At 39.4% G+C, this 17,159-nt stretch overlaps 1 protein-coding gene across 1 annotated transcript; it reads left to right on the plus strand.

Moving 5' to 3' along the window:
* Positions 1-794: 794 nt before the first annotated feature.
* Positions 795-16,793, plus strand: DPP9 (dipeptidyl peptidase 9). The gene is made up of 18 exons (XM_053461809.1): positions 795-844; positions 5,542-5,786; positions 5,880-5,992; positions 6,104-6,277; positions 6,404-6,572; positions 6,670-6,780; positions 6,863-6,991; positions 7,418-7,479; positions 7,617-7,717; positions 10,727-10,904; positions 11,856-12,015; positions 12,153-12,232; positions 12,344-12,496; positions 13,975-14,101; positions 15,578-15,723; positions 16,167-16,313; positions 16,415-16,567; positions 16,647-16,793. Exons 2-18 carry the CDS (start codon positions 5,570-5,572, stop codon positions 16,791-16,793), a joined length of 2,367 nt encoding a protein of 788 aa, XP_053317784.1. The 5' UTR covers positions 795-844; positions 5,542-5,569.
* The last annotated feature ends 366 nt before the right edge of the window (positions 16,794-17,159 follow it).

Raw genomic sequence — 17,159 nt, forward strand, 5'->3', positions numbered from 1 at the left:
CTACTATAGTCATATACAACATTCCTAATGTATATTGTGTATTTCTGATCCATTTGATATCATTTTAATAGGAAAAGTTTGCTTTTATTTAAAAAAAGAGGGTGGCATTTTCTCGCCCACAAACATTCGAACAATAGCTTATGCAGCTGTAGATTATTAATGCCCCTCATACTATGGAGTCTATTTATTAAAGGGAGAGTTAATAGGAAGGTTTGCAAAAGTATTGTGCTTCAGCTCCTTGACTTCACTATACATTATGGAGGGCCAACCCACTGAGATTCTACTGTAGGATATGCGTAATGCATATTAAAATCAGTTTCCACCTTTAATAATGCATTGTACAGGGCCAGCTCAGAACCACAACTCTCCCTACAAAAATGAGATCAAGCAATGAAAAAATTGTGAATTTAAAATGACACTCCAGCCATCATTTGCTCCGGATCACTGTAAGATTCGGATCCCTGTAAGATCCGAATCTTTGAACGACTCTCTGCCTTCATTGACATCACTCGAGTAGGCAGGCAGGAGGGTTCATTGCCTAATGAAAGGGGCGGGCCAATCGTTAGTGTGCCTGCACGGAGTTACTGGAAAACAGTAACTCCTGTGAGTCACACTGATTGATCCGAAGATTCGGATCATTTCAGTGAACGAGTCGAAATGATCCGATTCACTTTAATGATCCGAACTTCCCATCACTAATTCTAAGTAATACGAGAGAACGCGGGTCCTCCCAACGCTAGGTGGGGGCAACATGAGACACTTCACATCCGGGTTAAAGGTTTTCTGGAGCCGGCACTTTCCCCATCCTGTTTCCGGCATCAGGGACCAAAGGAGACCCGTTGGGGTGAGAAAAACTTAAAACCGAATGGAGGACCGATCTAATAGAGATCGCGGGTGGGGGGAAATGAGGGAAGGGGAGCGGGACTGAGTTAGTGGTGACAGAAACGGTGCGCGCAATCCAATGACGAGGCCGTGGAATCGCCTTTGCCCACTTGCCGTGTAACCCCGGTTAGTGATGTTATTAATTGCCCCTGTGTCCTGCAGCCCCTGGATGGTTAATGCAGAGAATAAAGAGGCTACGATTGGATACCGTCAGAGCGCAGGAGACCGAGGGCAGGTGATCTACGTATTCATATTACGTACATGGCATACACCTAATCACTCGTCTTCAGTTACTCATCGCTCATTATGTAATATGCTTACTATTATTTAACGTTATTTTTTTTTGTTCTGTGTGAATTAATCATTCGTTCCCCTTTTGCTTAAGGAACGTGCATTTAATTACGTGTAAATGCATGGATTTCCTTTTTGATTTGCAAACAGCTTATAGTATAACCAATGGAAATATCTTCCTCCTGGTGGTATCTGTTGACATCAAAGGTTCTAAGAAAGTTTGAAGCAGTTAGATTTTCTTCTAGGTGCTTTTCTTGATCCAGAATTATTTTGAATGGAGCAGTTCAATCAAAGTAACCTTTTGGTATTTCACTGACCATCATTAGTGAGGAACACCACCAGACACCAGGGGCCTCCTCGATCTTACATGGTTACGAGTAGGGTGGCCACAGGTGCTATTTTGGCAAGGCCAGACATTATCATATGTTGCCGTACAGCACATGTATGTGGAAGATGAAAAAAGATATGAGGGTTATGGGTTATGGGTTATGCCGTCCACATGAAGGATATTGCTTTTACATGTGGTGGTCAATGGTGTGTGGAATGCATGTGTCCTGAGAAAAGGTCCAGTGTTACCCCTTTATTCAAATAAAATTCCCAATTTTATATATATATATATTTATATATATATTTATATATATATATTAGTGTTTTCAGTAGTTATTTCTCTACGGTAAGACAAAGGTGTGAACAAGAAGCAGCTATCAGGGCCCCACTTAATGCCAGAGGCAGAAGCAGCAGATCAGGAATGAAGGATTGTCTTAAACTACAGTGTGCAAATATTATGCATAAGTTGTGTGCCATAAAAAATGTGGGGGAGGGGGAATCCTAACTATACAACACATATCTAAGCTGGTAAAACTTGCTACTTCAAAACGGTGGTAGAATGGCAAGAGTAGACGCTTGCATGAGATCAGCACCGAACGTGTTTTTATCAAGGGTAGCGATCTCATAACAATAGAGAGAGTTCAGTACGAGTGCCTTCCAGCACAAAGCTAGGGCAGGTTTGGAAAGTCTGCTGGTACAGAGGTACCCTTCATTACAAGGTAAATCTGTCTGCAGTATTTAACGTTAAGCAAGGGGTAAGATAACTTAGGGAATTAATAATATTGCAAAGAATAAATATAAAATCATTTCAATACAATGCCCCCCCATCAAAAAGCAGATGTTTTTCAGGTTTGTTCAAAAGTGTTGCAGGATATTGGGAATATACGATTGTGTGGGTTACACAAAACTTCCAAAAATGTTCCTGCTTTAAAAACAATTTTTCCCCTAAGGTAGGGAAAAACAAACAAAAAAAAAAACATTGGAGGAAAAATGATTTTCTAAGTTCTTCTGTCTTCGACCTGCATGTGTGGCATCCTGAATATCTATGACTGTAAAACGATTCAATGTAACAGTCAAATAGTCAAGCTTAGCCGGGTGTTAATAAGCTCTGCCATAAACAAAGTAAGACGGGTTTGTTTCATTGTTCCTTGTTTTTATTGTTTCCATGAAATTGCTCCATTATTTAAAGTAGCTTTTTCGAAGACTTTTAATAACCAATTAAAATAAAAAATAACCCTGCCTGCACATTCTGTGCCCTCAAGTGATGACGCTTCAGGACGTACAATTACGTCTGATGTCGTCAGGAGTTGAACTTCTCCGCGCGGGTAAAAGCAACAAAACAGAAGAACATGGTAAACATTATTGCACCACATATTCCAAAAACCTCAAAACCACATAAAGAACTCTATTAACTGCCTTAGCCTTGAGCATTATTAAAATGATAAAATAAACAACATCTATTTGTAATTGTTTTGATATATTTAATCAATAACCGTTTGATTGCTGATAAATGTCTTGGTATCGAAGCCAGCCATTTCCTATCCTGAAGTTTCTCCCTTCTCCTCATCTAGGTTTACAAAGTCTACCTCTAATATCAGTAACTTAACAATTGGACAGATATAAGATAAAAAGAGGAATAGTCATGAAGGTCTTGAGAAAAGAAGAATCATGCACATAAGATTGCAGAAATTACGTTTACCGAACCTGATGTTTATTGTATGATTGTCCTTCATTTTAACTTTACCATTTGTTATTGTCCTATCAAATTAATTGAGCCTTCTTACGTTATGCTTGTTTCTACCCGTTTAATTAGCTTTACTCACAGCTCCGGTAGTTATGAGTCTTGTTAACTACAGTTGTAGGTGAAAAAGTAACTGGCACAAGTTGGGGTAGGGTTCTTTCCTGTTACAGTATGACTGTGCCCCGGTCAAAACAGGGTCCATAAATACTGTGCGTGGTTTGAGGAAATTGACTGGCCTGCGCAGGGCCTGACCTCAACCGAATCGAACACCTTTGGGATAAACTGGAATGGGAGATTCCAAGCCACACCTTCGTGTCCAACATCAGTGCCTGACCTCACAAATGTTCTACTGGATGAATGGGCAAAAATTCCCACAGAAACGCTCCAAAATCGTGTGTAAAGAATAGTGGAAGCTGTTATAGCTGCAATGGAGGACCAGTTTCATATGAATGTCTATGTATTTAAAATACAATGCCATAAAAGTCCCTGTTGATGTAATGGTCAGATGTCCCAATACTGTTGTCCATATAGTGTTTTTAATTGAGTTATGTCAGTTTCTGCTTGTTTACAGAATGTTTTAGACCCCTTGCAGAGCTGTTTGCTGAGTTGACACACAATTATGCTGGCATTAAAAGTACTGAGAGTTCCCTTAGTGACCGCACTTATTTGCATTGTTGCCCTTACTTGCACAGTAAACCGGCTGTGGTCCTTCAACGCGCCTTTCTGAGTAAGAAAGGCATCAGGTAAATGCATAGCTCAACTCAAAAGAGTTACCAGGGACATCAGACATACCGTATTAGCTTTACCGTAGCCTTATAGCTTGGTGCTATTTTAAAGAAAAAAAAATTATAGTAAAGCAGTATTTTATCTAATGAACAGGAATACATGTATTTAAACAGTTTGGTATCTATTATGCAGGTAGTCCTGCTTTTTGACAGGATATATACAAACAGAAATTAGGAAAACCAATAGCCGTTTTAAGGTCCCCCCCTTGAAATGCGCGTAGGCAACCTCTGCTGCTGCCGCCACTTCTGCCGGGGCATCTATGATGCTGGAAGTTCAAGTCACGTCGGCACTCAGTCATAAAAGCCCCAGCAGAGGTGCCGGTAGCAGTGGAGGATGCAGGTCCCCTGCAGCGCTGCTGGGCATCTGGATCCTAATCCTGATACTTAACCGCAGCAGGGCATAATTGAAAAAGAAAAAAAAAAAACACCTGCCTGTCGCTTGGAACGGCATGTCCGGCAGATACGAATTGCGCATCCCTGAGCCCCTGATTATAGGCTGCACCACCCCACTTTAAAGACTTAACATGGGGCCTATAACCGGCCAATACGGTTCTACTTTGACGTTCTGTTAAGAGCTTGTGCAACTGGTTTAACATGCTGTGGTGCAGCTTTCAAAGACAGTGCTGTTCATTTATCCTTTAGGTTTCAGAGAAATGACCATTTTATATATCCTGACACAGCACTTAAAGAGAAGCGTCATGCTTTGTAAAATCGGTGCCAACATAAGGCTAGATGGAATTTAATATCCAATAATTATTACCGTAAATAATATTGCACTTGCATGCACGCATTTAAGCATGTACACTTAGGAGAACTCCCGTTTCTTCATAAAGGTATATTTAAAGGATTTTTCATGGATTGACAAAACTGCAATTGCTTCACTGTTAACATGAACTTTCTTGATTGTTGCTTACTAGCAGTCAGGCCGCACTGCTGCCAACATATATTTGCATGTTCGTAATTCATTGTAATAAAGTACCTTCATTGATCCCGTTAGTGCTGTGTGAGCGCCATTGGTGCTCTAGATTCCCAAAAAGGATAACATGCTGGATCATAAAAGTGGAGCGACATAGCACAGTGTGTCTCATAAAAATAAATAAAAAAAAAACTGTTTGGAATGAAGAGGTGGCTGTTTGTGTTTTATTTTTTTTTTTTTTATTGACATAGGACAGCTTTTCAAATAATAAATATATATATATATATATATATATATATATATATATATATATATATATATATATTATAGGTTACATATCTTTCCAGTTTACTAAAATATGTTGCTAGTGTAAAAAATAAATAAATAAATGATGAAATGTGGCAGCACTCCTAATCTCTGTGTTGAATTGGAAATATACCCCACCTCCTGTTTGTGCTTGGTTTTTGTTTTGTTTTTTTTGTAACAAACTATCATCTTTATTCATACAAAATATGAGATTTTTTTTGTTTTTTTTCTTTTTTGTAATTACTCAGAAAATGGAAGTATCATGTTCTCACCCTGGTGTCTCATTATTATAGTTTGTGTGGCAAAGAAGGAGAGGCACTGATGTCAGTTGACTTGCTAGAACATCATTCAGAAGGAGAGATGGACGGAGATTCTTCCCATTTCCGGGTAGAGAGGCATTCTTGGGAAGGCTTGCGGGAAATAGTACATGGAAGTCGGAAGTTTTCTGGAATCATGGTGAACAAAGCCCCTCATGACTATCTCTTTCAACCACGAAGAGATGAGAATGGGGCACACTCACACCGCCTATACTTTTTGGGTGAGCTTCTAATTATACAATAGACAGCAAGGTTGAGGGTACAATTCAATATACTTTGGTAAAAATGCACTCAAACTACATATTTTTTTATAGGAATGCCATATGGGAGCCGGGAAAACTCTCTTCTGTATTCTGAAATCCCACGAAAGATACGCAAAGAGACAACCCTTCTCTTGTCCTGGAAGCAACTGCTGGAGCACTTCCAGGTAAGCTGTTTGGAAGTGTGATGTCTTCCTAGAAGTGAGTTGTATACTAGAGCTGGGCTATGTAAATTTGTGGATTGAGTTTCTATAAATATTCAACAATTTTCTTCATAGGCAACCCCTCACCATGGAGTGTACTCTCGTGAGGAAGAGCTCCTTCGGGAACGCAAGCGACTTGGGGGTTTTGGCATCACTTCTTACGATTTTCACAGCGAGTCTGGACTGTTCCTCTTTCCAGCCAACAACGGTCTTTACTATTGTAAAGATGGAGGCAGCACAGGATTTATGGTGAGAGGGAATATAAACTTGTGAGAGGGAATATATTGTTGTGTGAATATGCTTAGTAGGGGGATACAGTGTGTTTCTTTTATTTGAGTGGAGTAGTTATTGGTTTTCCATCTTTGTTTTGCCTAGATTTCTCCATCTCCGCCAGTGGAGATCCGGACACAATGCAATGGACCGCGAATGGATCCGAAGATCTGTCCTGCGGATCCTGACTTTATCTCATTCATTAATAACAATGACTTGTGGGTAGCAAATATACAAAACAGGGAAGAGAGAAGGTTAACATTCTGCAACAAGGGTGAGACTTATTTGCCTACTTGGTTCTTGAAAACTAATTATATAGGGTTGTTTTATGTTTTCTGTTAACGTCCTCTCCGATAAATGTGGTCATCCAGGTCTGAACAGTATAACAGAGGATCCCAAATATGCTGGAGTAGCTACCTTTGTGATCCAGGAAGAGTTTGACCGATTTACAGGATACTGGTGGAGCCCAACCGCTGTGGAGGGTTAGTTTGGTATTTCTACACGATTTCTGTACTGGCTTGCGTATCTTGGTAGGTAAACATGAGTAACTCTTTCTCTCGCCAGGTCCTGGTGGGACTCGTTTACTTCATATCTTGTATGAGGAGGTGGATGAGTCGGAGGTGGAAATTGTACATGTTCCATCACCAGCCCTGGAGGAAAGGAAAACGGATGCATACAGATACCCTCGTACAGGTGAGGCGAATGAATGAATATGAGATCATGGAACCCAGTCTTCTGTGTATTGTATGTGAAAATGCTGGATGATCGTAATTAGTTTCTTTGCCTGTAAGAAGAAAGAAAGACAGTTCCATTAACTTAAGTCATTCCAAGATATTCCTCTTATTTATTCTAGTGCTGCAAACAAGTTACTGAATGGCGAAAATTGTGTTTTGATGTGATTTCCGGCTTTTGCTATGATATAGCGGGACCATAGGTTTACCGCCAAATTTTACAATGTAAACGTCTGTCTCCCCCACCCCTCTGTCTTGTTTCTCGTTTTCCAGCTCCTGGCTTTTTGTTTGGAGGGATTCCCCTCCAATAATTATAACTATTTTTTTTTTTGCCAGTAATTACAGCTCTCCTCCGTAACGTTCCTTAACATTTTCACTCTTTTGACAGGAAGCAAGAACCCCAAAGTATCGCTCAAACTAGCAGAAATAACAACAAATGATAAGGGCGAGGTGAGTTTTAATGCAGAATGTTATAAGGTGTAAAATTAAATCAATTAGATGAATTGATAAATATGGAGTTGCAGCATTTAATGAACAAAGGTGGTGGGGTACTATAAAAGTCTAGCTCATCTTTCTGTTATTCTCAGATTATTAATACTCAGGATAAGGAGCTGGTACTTCCATTCAGTTCCCTGTTTCCATCTGCAGAATACATTGTGAGAGCCGGCTGGACAAAGAATGGCAAATAGTACGTATTTTAAACGATGTTGCATTATCTCAAATGTATCCTCTGGTTGAAAATGTTGGTTAATTATTTTGTTTGCAAGCTTTTGTTGGAACATCTCCTTTCACATGTACCTTCTGTAGCTAATGTGGCAACCAGCTCCTGTCATTCCTGTTACCACCTTCTTATATTGTGCTTTTTTTCCCTAAATTCCACCATGCTGTTAGAGCATCAGTGATTGTTAATTCTGTACCAGTGGCTGCTTCTGTACACTTTATTGCACGTGGTTATGTTTGAATTTTATCTTTTTCTTTCTGCATAAAAAAAAGTTTTTCTTGATCTATCAGGTGCCAACATTACCTATGGTTCATTTGTTCCTCCATAAGCAGCTGACATGGACCTCTTAATCCCCCCCACACACACACACACAATTTTTGTTCCAGCAACTTCACTGGGTATAGGAAAACAAATACTGGCTTTTTTCTGCCTTTAAAGATTCACAGTGAGTTCCCTGACACTTAACATTGCATCTTTGTGTAATCATACATCAGAGTAAAAATATGTATGTATGAAAATTACTTCTCATATACCCAATCATAGAAGACTGAAGTGGCGTGTATATATTATATAGAAGACACACATGGGAGCGCTGGTGGTGGTATTCCTTATTTAAATATGTATTGGCCTTCTATATGTATTTGTGTGTGTGTGTATATATATATATATATATATATATATATATATATATATATATATATATATATATATATATATATATATATATATATATATATATATATATATATATATATATATATATATATATATATATATATATTACACACACGCACGCACAAAGAATTCTAATAATACGCTTTGACAAGGCTGATCACGTCATTCTAATATTCTGCAACCATCTTATATTCTGTGCAGGCTCAATATAACAAAGCTCTTCACAGTGCAACCAGTAATGGCTGCCTTTCTTCCTTATCATTTGCGTGAACGGCATGCTACCAGTAGTGGTTCCGTTCCCCTGCTACATCACCTGTTGTTCCCTGGAAGTCATGTGGCAATGGCATGGTTGAGTTTTACATTCTGTGTTGCATTAGACTTGGTTGCCACAAACAGAAGTGCGTACCCATGTATATTTTGTTTTCCCGTGTATAGATCTTCTGCTCCAATAGGTTGCTTATTAGTATTTACAAGTAATATTTTGTCACAACATATATGGAAAGGGTAAGGTTTACTTACCAAGCTACAGCTGAATAGGTTATCTTTTGTCCACTATCAGAAGTGTTTTTTGGACCATTGGTGTATGTGTTCCTTAAATACCTTTTTAGATAGTCAAAATTTCATTATATAAAAAAACGGGGGTAGCTTTGTCGATATTGGATTGCAATCTTCAGAAAGAATCTTAACGCACAACCTTTGTGCAAGCAGAGGCTTAGGAATTTAGTCAGCCTGAGGATATTTGAGAACCATACACGCAATCAATATTTTTAAATTGAGGGCACAATCACAAGCAATGAAATTATTTTTCTTTTCTGTGGACCTCAACAATTCATTTTCAACGATCTGAATGGACATCTGTGCCGCAGCCTTATTCATTGTGAACAAGGAGGGACTGGAAGTTAAACATTGTGAAAGGAGGTCTTTGATTTCCCAGGGGCAAAAGACATGTTCATGGCATCCCGACCTATACAACATATCTACAGGTTTTGGTGTAATGTACGTGAAAGGATTCTGCACCATAATATTTTCCAGTTACTTACCTGAACATGGGATTTGTCAGAAGTGGATCTTGTATATCTTCTTCTCTTCTAAAATCTATTTTCCTTTCTCCTTGGAAACCTGAGCTTCGTAAAGGTCTGGGTTTTTTTTTTAAATAGACATTTCTATCCTGCTAGGAAAAAAGTCTTCCACCTATCTATTATACTATCTTGGTTGGGAAGCTTCTTGTGGGGACATAAAATATGAAGCCATCCGCAGGGAAGATCCTGGAAGAACTTTGAAAGTCCATATCACCAGTCCCAAATCACTCCTGGAACAGTGTGAAAATTTGTAATGGTTCAGCAGTGTCCTCACAATGCTTGCCTTACAAAATTTAGTGGCATGGTTTTATGACATGTATACATTTGACGTCAATGGGTTAAAAGTGTGGTAAAGCATTTGCCTGAATGTACGAGCTTTGTCTTGGAAGGAACTCTCTTCTTCAAGAAAATGAGAAAATGTTGTGTTGAGGTCTGTCATCTTTTCACTTTAACACATCTATTCTACAATTGAGTCCAAATCCTTCCAGAGATCAAGATCACCGTTTAGATGGTTCTGCAACCTCTGCTGAGGTATCTCTTCATTTTTTTTTTTCCCCAAAAGATGTCTTCCCAAGAAACTTCTCTCTGTTTTGGCTGTTTATGCCACCACACAATCAACCGTTGGGCTTTCGATAGAACCTGTAGGTTCAGGCTGGTCTTCAGGCACATTCTGCTAGTGTAGCATAGTGAAAGCCTCTGCTTCATTGGAAACGGCATGCACAGTCTGGTTCTGGCTTAAAAAGGTTCAGCCAACACTACAAGCTGGATGTGAGGGCTCCGGGGCAAGTTACATACAGGCTGAAGCCTAAAAATAAACATATCTAAGTTGGCAGTATTCCAGATCTCTCATATTTTGGTTATAAGTATTTATCCATGGTATAACTGCCATAGGATGGTCTAGGAAAAGTCTTAATTGGATCGAACTTGTCATAATTCTACTTTCCTGCTTGTTCAGAATGCAGCATTACATTTGGCCCACCATTCTCTTTTCTTCCTTAGGCTTGGCTTTTCACTTAGACTTGGGGAGTTTGGAGGAGGAGCCTATTTAAAGTCTTCGAGTGTCTCTGTCAGCTGATCAGTTAGGAGCCAACATTCAATATGTAATGCTGCCATTCTGGATAGCCAGGAAATGAGAATCATTACAGGTAAGACCTTGTTTACAGTTCTGTATCCTTAAGTTTAGTACATTGCTTTTTATTAATCACTGTAACTTATACTGCAGTGCTTGGGCCATGCTGCTAGATCGATCCCAGCGCCTCATGCAGCTTGTCTTGCTTCCTCCTGAACTGTTCATCCCTGTGTCTGAAGATGAAAAACAGAGGGATCAGTTTGTCCAGGAGATGCCCCCACATATCCAGCCACATGTCATCTATGAAGAGAGGAGCAACATCTGGGTTAATGTAAGGATGGCTTATTTTTCTCTAGGCAAATTGGTATCTGTAGCATTTTTCATTTGGGTTGAATGAATTAGGTTAAAAGTTTGAATTAGAGGGGCCACAATGCTCTTAACATTTTTTTTTACCTCAACAAAAACAGTGATAACATAAAAGGCTGGTATTAGAATGATACACTTCTTACCCAAACAGTTTATGAATGTGTGTGGACCTATTCTTCTAAGGGACAGTATACACTATATGATCCAAAGTATTGGGGACACCTGGCAATCATAACAATCCTTTTGACATCCGTCCAACCTTGATTCATCCATCAGACTTCCAGTTTCATCACTCCAGAGAACAGTGGTAGTGTGCTTTACACCAGCTGATTCTTGGCATTGCACGTAATGATCTTCACCTTGTGTGCAGCTGGAATGCGATGAAAACCCATTCATAAAGCTTTCAATGTACGGTGCTTGTGCTAATATTGCTTCAAGAGGAAGTTTGGAACTGTACAGTGATTCTATGATTTATACATGCTTCAACAAGCATCCCACCTTTGTAAGAGTGCATGGTCTACCTCTTTGTGGCTAAGCTGTTAGTCCTAGATGCTTGCACTTCACAATAGTAGCATTTACAGTGGGCCAGGGTAGAAATTTCAAGAACTGACTTGTGGCATCCTATGACAGTGCCAGCTTTAAAGTCACTGAGCTCTTCCATACAACCCGCTTTACTGCCCATGTTTGTCTATTGAGATGACATGCCCATGTGCTTGATTTTAAACACCTGTTTGCAATGAGTGACTGAAACGCCTAAACTCAATGACCAGGAGGGGTGTACTTTTGGTCATATAGTGTACATTGTATATAAATCTTATATATGCCATGGTCAGTGTGTCTGCTGTTTCACAACTATGTATTGGCTCCATGAGAAGTAGTGCTTATAAAGTCATCTTTCGTTTCTTTCATTTGTTAGGTGCATGATATCTTTCATCCACTGCCACAGAAGAAGGACAATGAGATTAGCTTTATAAAAGGCAGTGAAAGTCAAACAGGATTCTGCCATCTTTACCTGGTAACCTCAGTGTTTCAGACAGATGAGAGAGACTGGTCTCATCTATCCCTACCAAGCTCAGGTGTGACCCATGTATTCCGTTGATGCTGTTTCATATTACTTTCTTTACTGCTCACTGTTCATCACTGACACACTTTCTCCTCACTAGTCTCTTCTCCCTCTCATAATCCTTTTCTGTTCCGTTCTTCATTTCCACAGATACATTTAAGTGCCACATAATTGAAGAAGTGGCTCTGACAAGTGGGGAATGGGAGGTCCTAGGACGTCATGGAGCTAAGGTGCCCTTTAATGTCCTTGGTGATAAAGTTTAAATTGATGTGTATATATTAACTGTCAGTTATATGATATTCCTATGATATCTAATTTTGTTTCATACTTCCCTCTTCAAGATTTGGGTGAATGAAGAAACACAGCTTGTATATTTCCAAGGTACACGGGACACTCCCTTGGAGCATCACCTGTATGTCACAAGTTACAAAAACCCCGGTGAGGTGGTGAGACTGACTGAACTGGGTTACACGCACAGCTGCACCTTAAGCCAGGTGAGCTGGGCTACTTGCCTATAATGACAGCATGCCCTGCAGGCATCGGTTATTTCAGGGCAGAATATGTTAATGGATAACTGGTATCTGTCTGGGCTCTGTGGATTTTGTCGTAAATGTATGTATTTGTAAAACACAAGTATCAACATGTCTAAATAAGAAGTGCATCTTAAAAAGCCAAAATAACACACAACTGTGAGATGGCTGTAAAGCAAGTATACTTGGACATCAACTGAAAATATCACAGGGACATTCTTTGCATATTTGTATGTGAGATACTAACCTTCTGGACTGTCCAAAAGGGATGGCTTCCCTAGGCCCAGGCTTATCTGTTCCCACTGTACTCTCAATAGTCACTATGATCTGGAGGTGGAGGTCTTTGCGCCTCCCAGCACTTCCAAAGGTGGAAGTGTTAGAGAAAAGGACTGCAAAGGTGGTTCCTTATAGGGATGTGACCCAATGTAAAAAGATTCCAAAATATTAACCATTGTTGCACATGAAAATTGAGAAATACTAATATTAAATGGATTACATGTGCATTTGCTTTCATTTGGGTCAGTATGATCATGCACAGTCTGGAAAAGGTGAACTGAGCTTGTAGTGCATAAGCATGAGGGTCATAAAGTTATATGGCCATGGCTCTGCAGCTAGCTTGGTAACATAAGGAAGTTTTGATAAGTGTGTTGAACTAAACTGAACGTTATAAAGTATTCCGTACACAAACAATATACATATACAGCTTGATGGAGAGATATCATAAGGCTTGGCTATGGTTCTCATATCCTCATCCATTATAATGGGCCAGATTTAGTTTCAAGGTTACCCCTGGGAAGACACTGAGCTGGCCCTTCATAATGCATAGACCAATAAGAAAGGTGATTTTCAAGAACATGGCCATCTAAGCATAAAACGTAGTAGTTATCTAGTAAATAAAGGATTTGCTCTGGTGGATACAGGAAGCTAAGATGACTGCTTCCTTGATAGACACACAAGGTAGGATTTAAACAAATAGTTCTTAATCTGTAAACGCTGGCACTGCTTTTTCCAGGCGACTAATTTTTCAAGTGGGTGCCACATTCCCTAGTGTGATAGGATGTAGTGTTACTTTAGGTAACAAAATAAAGTCTAGGTAGGAGAAACCAGGTGCATTATGGGGCTGTCTTTTTATCAGGAGGGACCGTGAATATGTATCCTTGTAATTGACTGAAGTGTAGCCTTTCAAACTTTGCCTACACCCAGAGATTTGCCCTTCCATGTATATTTAATTTTGTAATGTATACAATGTTATCCATTATTTGAAAGCAGATCCTATCTTTACTGGCACCTTTGTTCGGCACAAGACACTCGGGAAGTTTTGCCTGATAGTAGGCATACGGAATTGGTAATGCTTAGTAATAACAAAATAATCATAAACAGTCTGACTCATGTAACACACACATGAAGAGGTCCCGTATGACTTTTTTTGTTTTATTTTATAGAAATTTGATATGTTTGTAAGCCAGTACAGCAGTGTGTCATCCCCACCATGTGTGCACCTTTTCCGTCTTGAAGGGGACCCTATGCATCAGCAACCGCAGTTCTGGGCAAGCTTGATGGAAGCCTCAAGTAAGATACATGAGTACCTGTTCAGGATAGTTTTGTATACTTGTCTTGTGTGCAAAATGCTTATCTTTGGGAAATATGTTGACATAATGTTTGTATGTTGTGTTTCTCTAAAGTGCAGATTTTTAAGATCTTTCAGGGGCTTCTTCTTATACATCTTTTCTGGCTTAAGTGCCTACAACTGATTATAGACAAGTATTTATTTATTTGCCCCCACATTGGTTTTGGGTGGTTTTTCCAATTAAAATACCTTCTGGGTTTAGATCTCATTATGTAAGCATTCACAAAGGGCACATTCTTGCCTTGCTAAACAACATACTCTTGAGTCATTTGTAAATTTAATGTGTGGAGGGATTTGCCTTGCTATCCCTGGCAGCAATGATACAGAGAGACTTCTGACTGAGGTAGGGCAGGAACAAGCCCACCAAATTACCCCTCCCCTGTACCTCCCCCACCGGGTGGGGATAAGAAGTCTTCCCCTGTTTTGTTGTGTTCTGTAGTCCCCAGGTGTGGTCTTTTAGGTACCATCTGATCCTTGGTGGGACTCTCAGACAGGGGTGAAGCAGGAGCCAAGCGGGGCTGCAGCTCTGCAGCAGCCGCTGCTATAGGCCACACTCATCTTTCTGGAAGCGCATCTTCTGAGCTGCAGGCTTATGAGAAGACCTGGCAGAATGTTCAGTGATTCAGATTACCAGTTTTAAAAGCAGATTAAGGAGTAAACTGTTTAATTCTGCTGCTTGTGTTTATTTTCTTGGATGCTGTTTTAATTTATGGATTCTCTAGCCCTGCCTTTCTATTGCTGCTGTCCAAATAAGTTTGCTTGGCTTGAATTAACTTTAGATTTTGCAGAAGGATCTGCTTAAACCCCCCCTTTATCAGAAGTCTTCTTCTTCCTAAGAATGAACTAAGCCTTCTGCCTGTTAAATATGTAAGGAAAGAGGTCTATCAGGTCAGGACCTCATTTCCCCAGCCTTAGAGCAGTGCTTGATCTCCAGGTGGAGAGACGTGATGTCTTGCACTGCCTTCTCCACGTTCTGCCCACTTTGTCCCACTTCATCCCCTGTATGTTGCGATCTAGCACCACCCACACATCTGGTCACTCCATCAGAACTTAGTCTACATCCTGTGGTAACAGAAGAATCCATGCTGGAAGGTTGTGTTGTGATGAAATACATATTTCTGTATATGGTTTGGATATCCAAGAATTCTGGGCATCTAATTATTATGTTAGTACATACAATATTTGTCAGTTTGTATTTTTCTTCACTGTTTTCAACATGCCACAAAACCGCAAGTATAATACATATCATTATTTTTTTAACTTAGTTTTACGTATTGTGTGTGTTTAACATGAGGCTTTATGTAGAGATTTTCTGAAATGTTAGTCCTAAAGTTAAAAATGTGCTGCTGCTGCTGCAAAAAAGGTACATTTCTCATTGTTTTTTTTTTTTTTAATTATTATTTTAATTCTTTCAACAGGCAGTCCTCCATATTATGTTCCACCAGAGATCTTCCACTTTGAGACAAGCAGTAAAGTAAAGCTCTATGGAATGGTTTATAAGCCTCACAATCTAAGCCTAGGGAAAAAGCATCCAACTGTGGTTTTTGTCTATGGTGGACCACAGGTAAGATAAGGGGAGGTGTTTTTAATATAGTAAAAAAAAACCAAAAAATCACTACCAAAATTATCTGTTTAAATTTCTCAGGAATATTTTTAGATGTCTTCCATAAGATTAAAAAATTAAATTGAAGTTTTATATAAGTACTTTACCATAAACAGAAATAAGGGTCATCATCAGTGTTTTTGTATAGGTGCATTATGTGTACGAGTAGCTTTTAAAAAGCTATGTGCTAGGAAACCCACGAAATAAGATAGAGAAGATATGTAGAACTAGAAAGTAATGATCACCATAAATGCCCAGCACAGTTGTTTGCCTGCGGGTTATGACACCACATGGTTTAAACGGCATGATATGTACAGAGATTTCAGTCCCTAAGCAATCTCTGAACAAACTGCATTTAGATTTGAGTTTTTTGCTTGTTTTATAATTCAACTTTGTTCTCTTAGGTGCAGCTAGTAAATAACTCATTTAAAGGAATCAAGTATTTGCGTCTGAATACTCTGGCACACCTTGGATATGCAGTAATTGTGATAGATGGTCGTGGGTCTTGCCACAGAGGACTCTCTTTTGAGGGCGAGCTCAAGAACAAAATGGTGAGTGTATTTTAACTTGCTCTTATTACCTCTTTAGAAGTGCACATATTTCCCTTTCTTCAAGTTCATATTTTTTTCTTAATGTATACTGTACTTTTCAGGGTCTGGTTGAAATCGAAGACCAGGTGGAGGGATTACATTTTGTAGCTGAGAAGTTTGGATTTGTTGACCTGAATCGTGTGGCTATTCATGGGTGGTCATATGGTGGCTTTTTGTCTCTCATGGGACTAATCCAGAGACCAGACATATTCAAGGTGAGAAATTGGAATTGTATGTTTCTGGGAAGAATCTGTAAATTAGTTTGGCATGCATCCTTAAGTCCTTTTCTTGCAGGTGGCCATTGCCGGTGCTCCAGTAACTGTCTGGATGGCATACGACACAGGATACACAGAGCGTTACATGGACACACCAGAGAACAATCAGGCTGGTTATGAAGCAGGATCTGCAGCTTTACATGTGGACAAACTACCCAATGAGTAAGCTGCTGCTTTTTTTGTAACATTAAAAGATACTTTCAAAGTCAAGTCCCACCAGGGAAGCCATGATGCTGGAAACTGTTTATCTGTCTCTGTACATCTATATTTGCTCAATACCTTACATAATTTAATCATCCTGTGGCTTATCAACCATTTAATTATCTTTTATTTCTCTAGGCCTCATCGTCTGCTAATCCTTCACGGTTTCCTGGATGAGAATGTGCACTTTTTTCACACCAGCTTCCTTGTATCTCAGCTGATTCGAGCAGGAAAACCCTACCAGTTGCAGGTATCATCAGACTGGCAATAGTATTATACCATACTTGGGATTGTTGGTGTATTTTCATAATACTATATAGTTTTTGCATCA

The sequence above is a fragment of the Spea bombifrons genome, chromosome 1, assembly GCF_027358695.1.
Source record: "Spea bombifrons isolate aSpeBom1 chromosome 1, aSpeBom1.2.pri, whole genome shotgun sequence".
Classification (NCBI taxonomy): Eukaryota; Metazoa; Chordata; class Amphibia; order Anura; family Pelobatidae; genus Spea; species Spea bombifrons.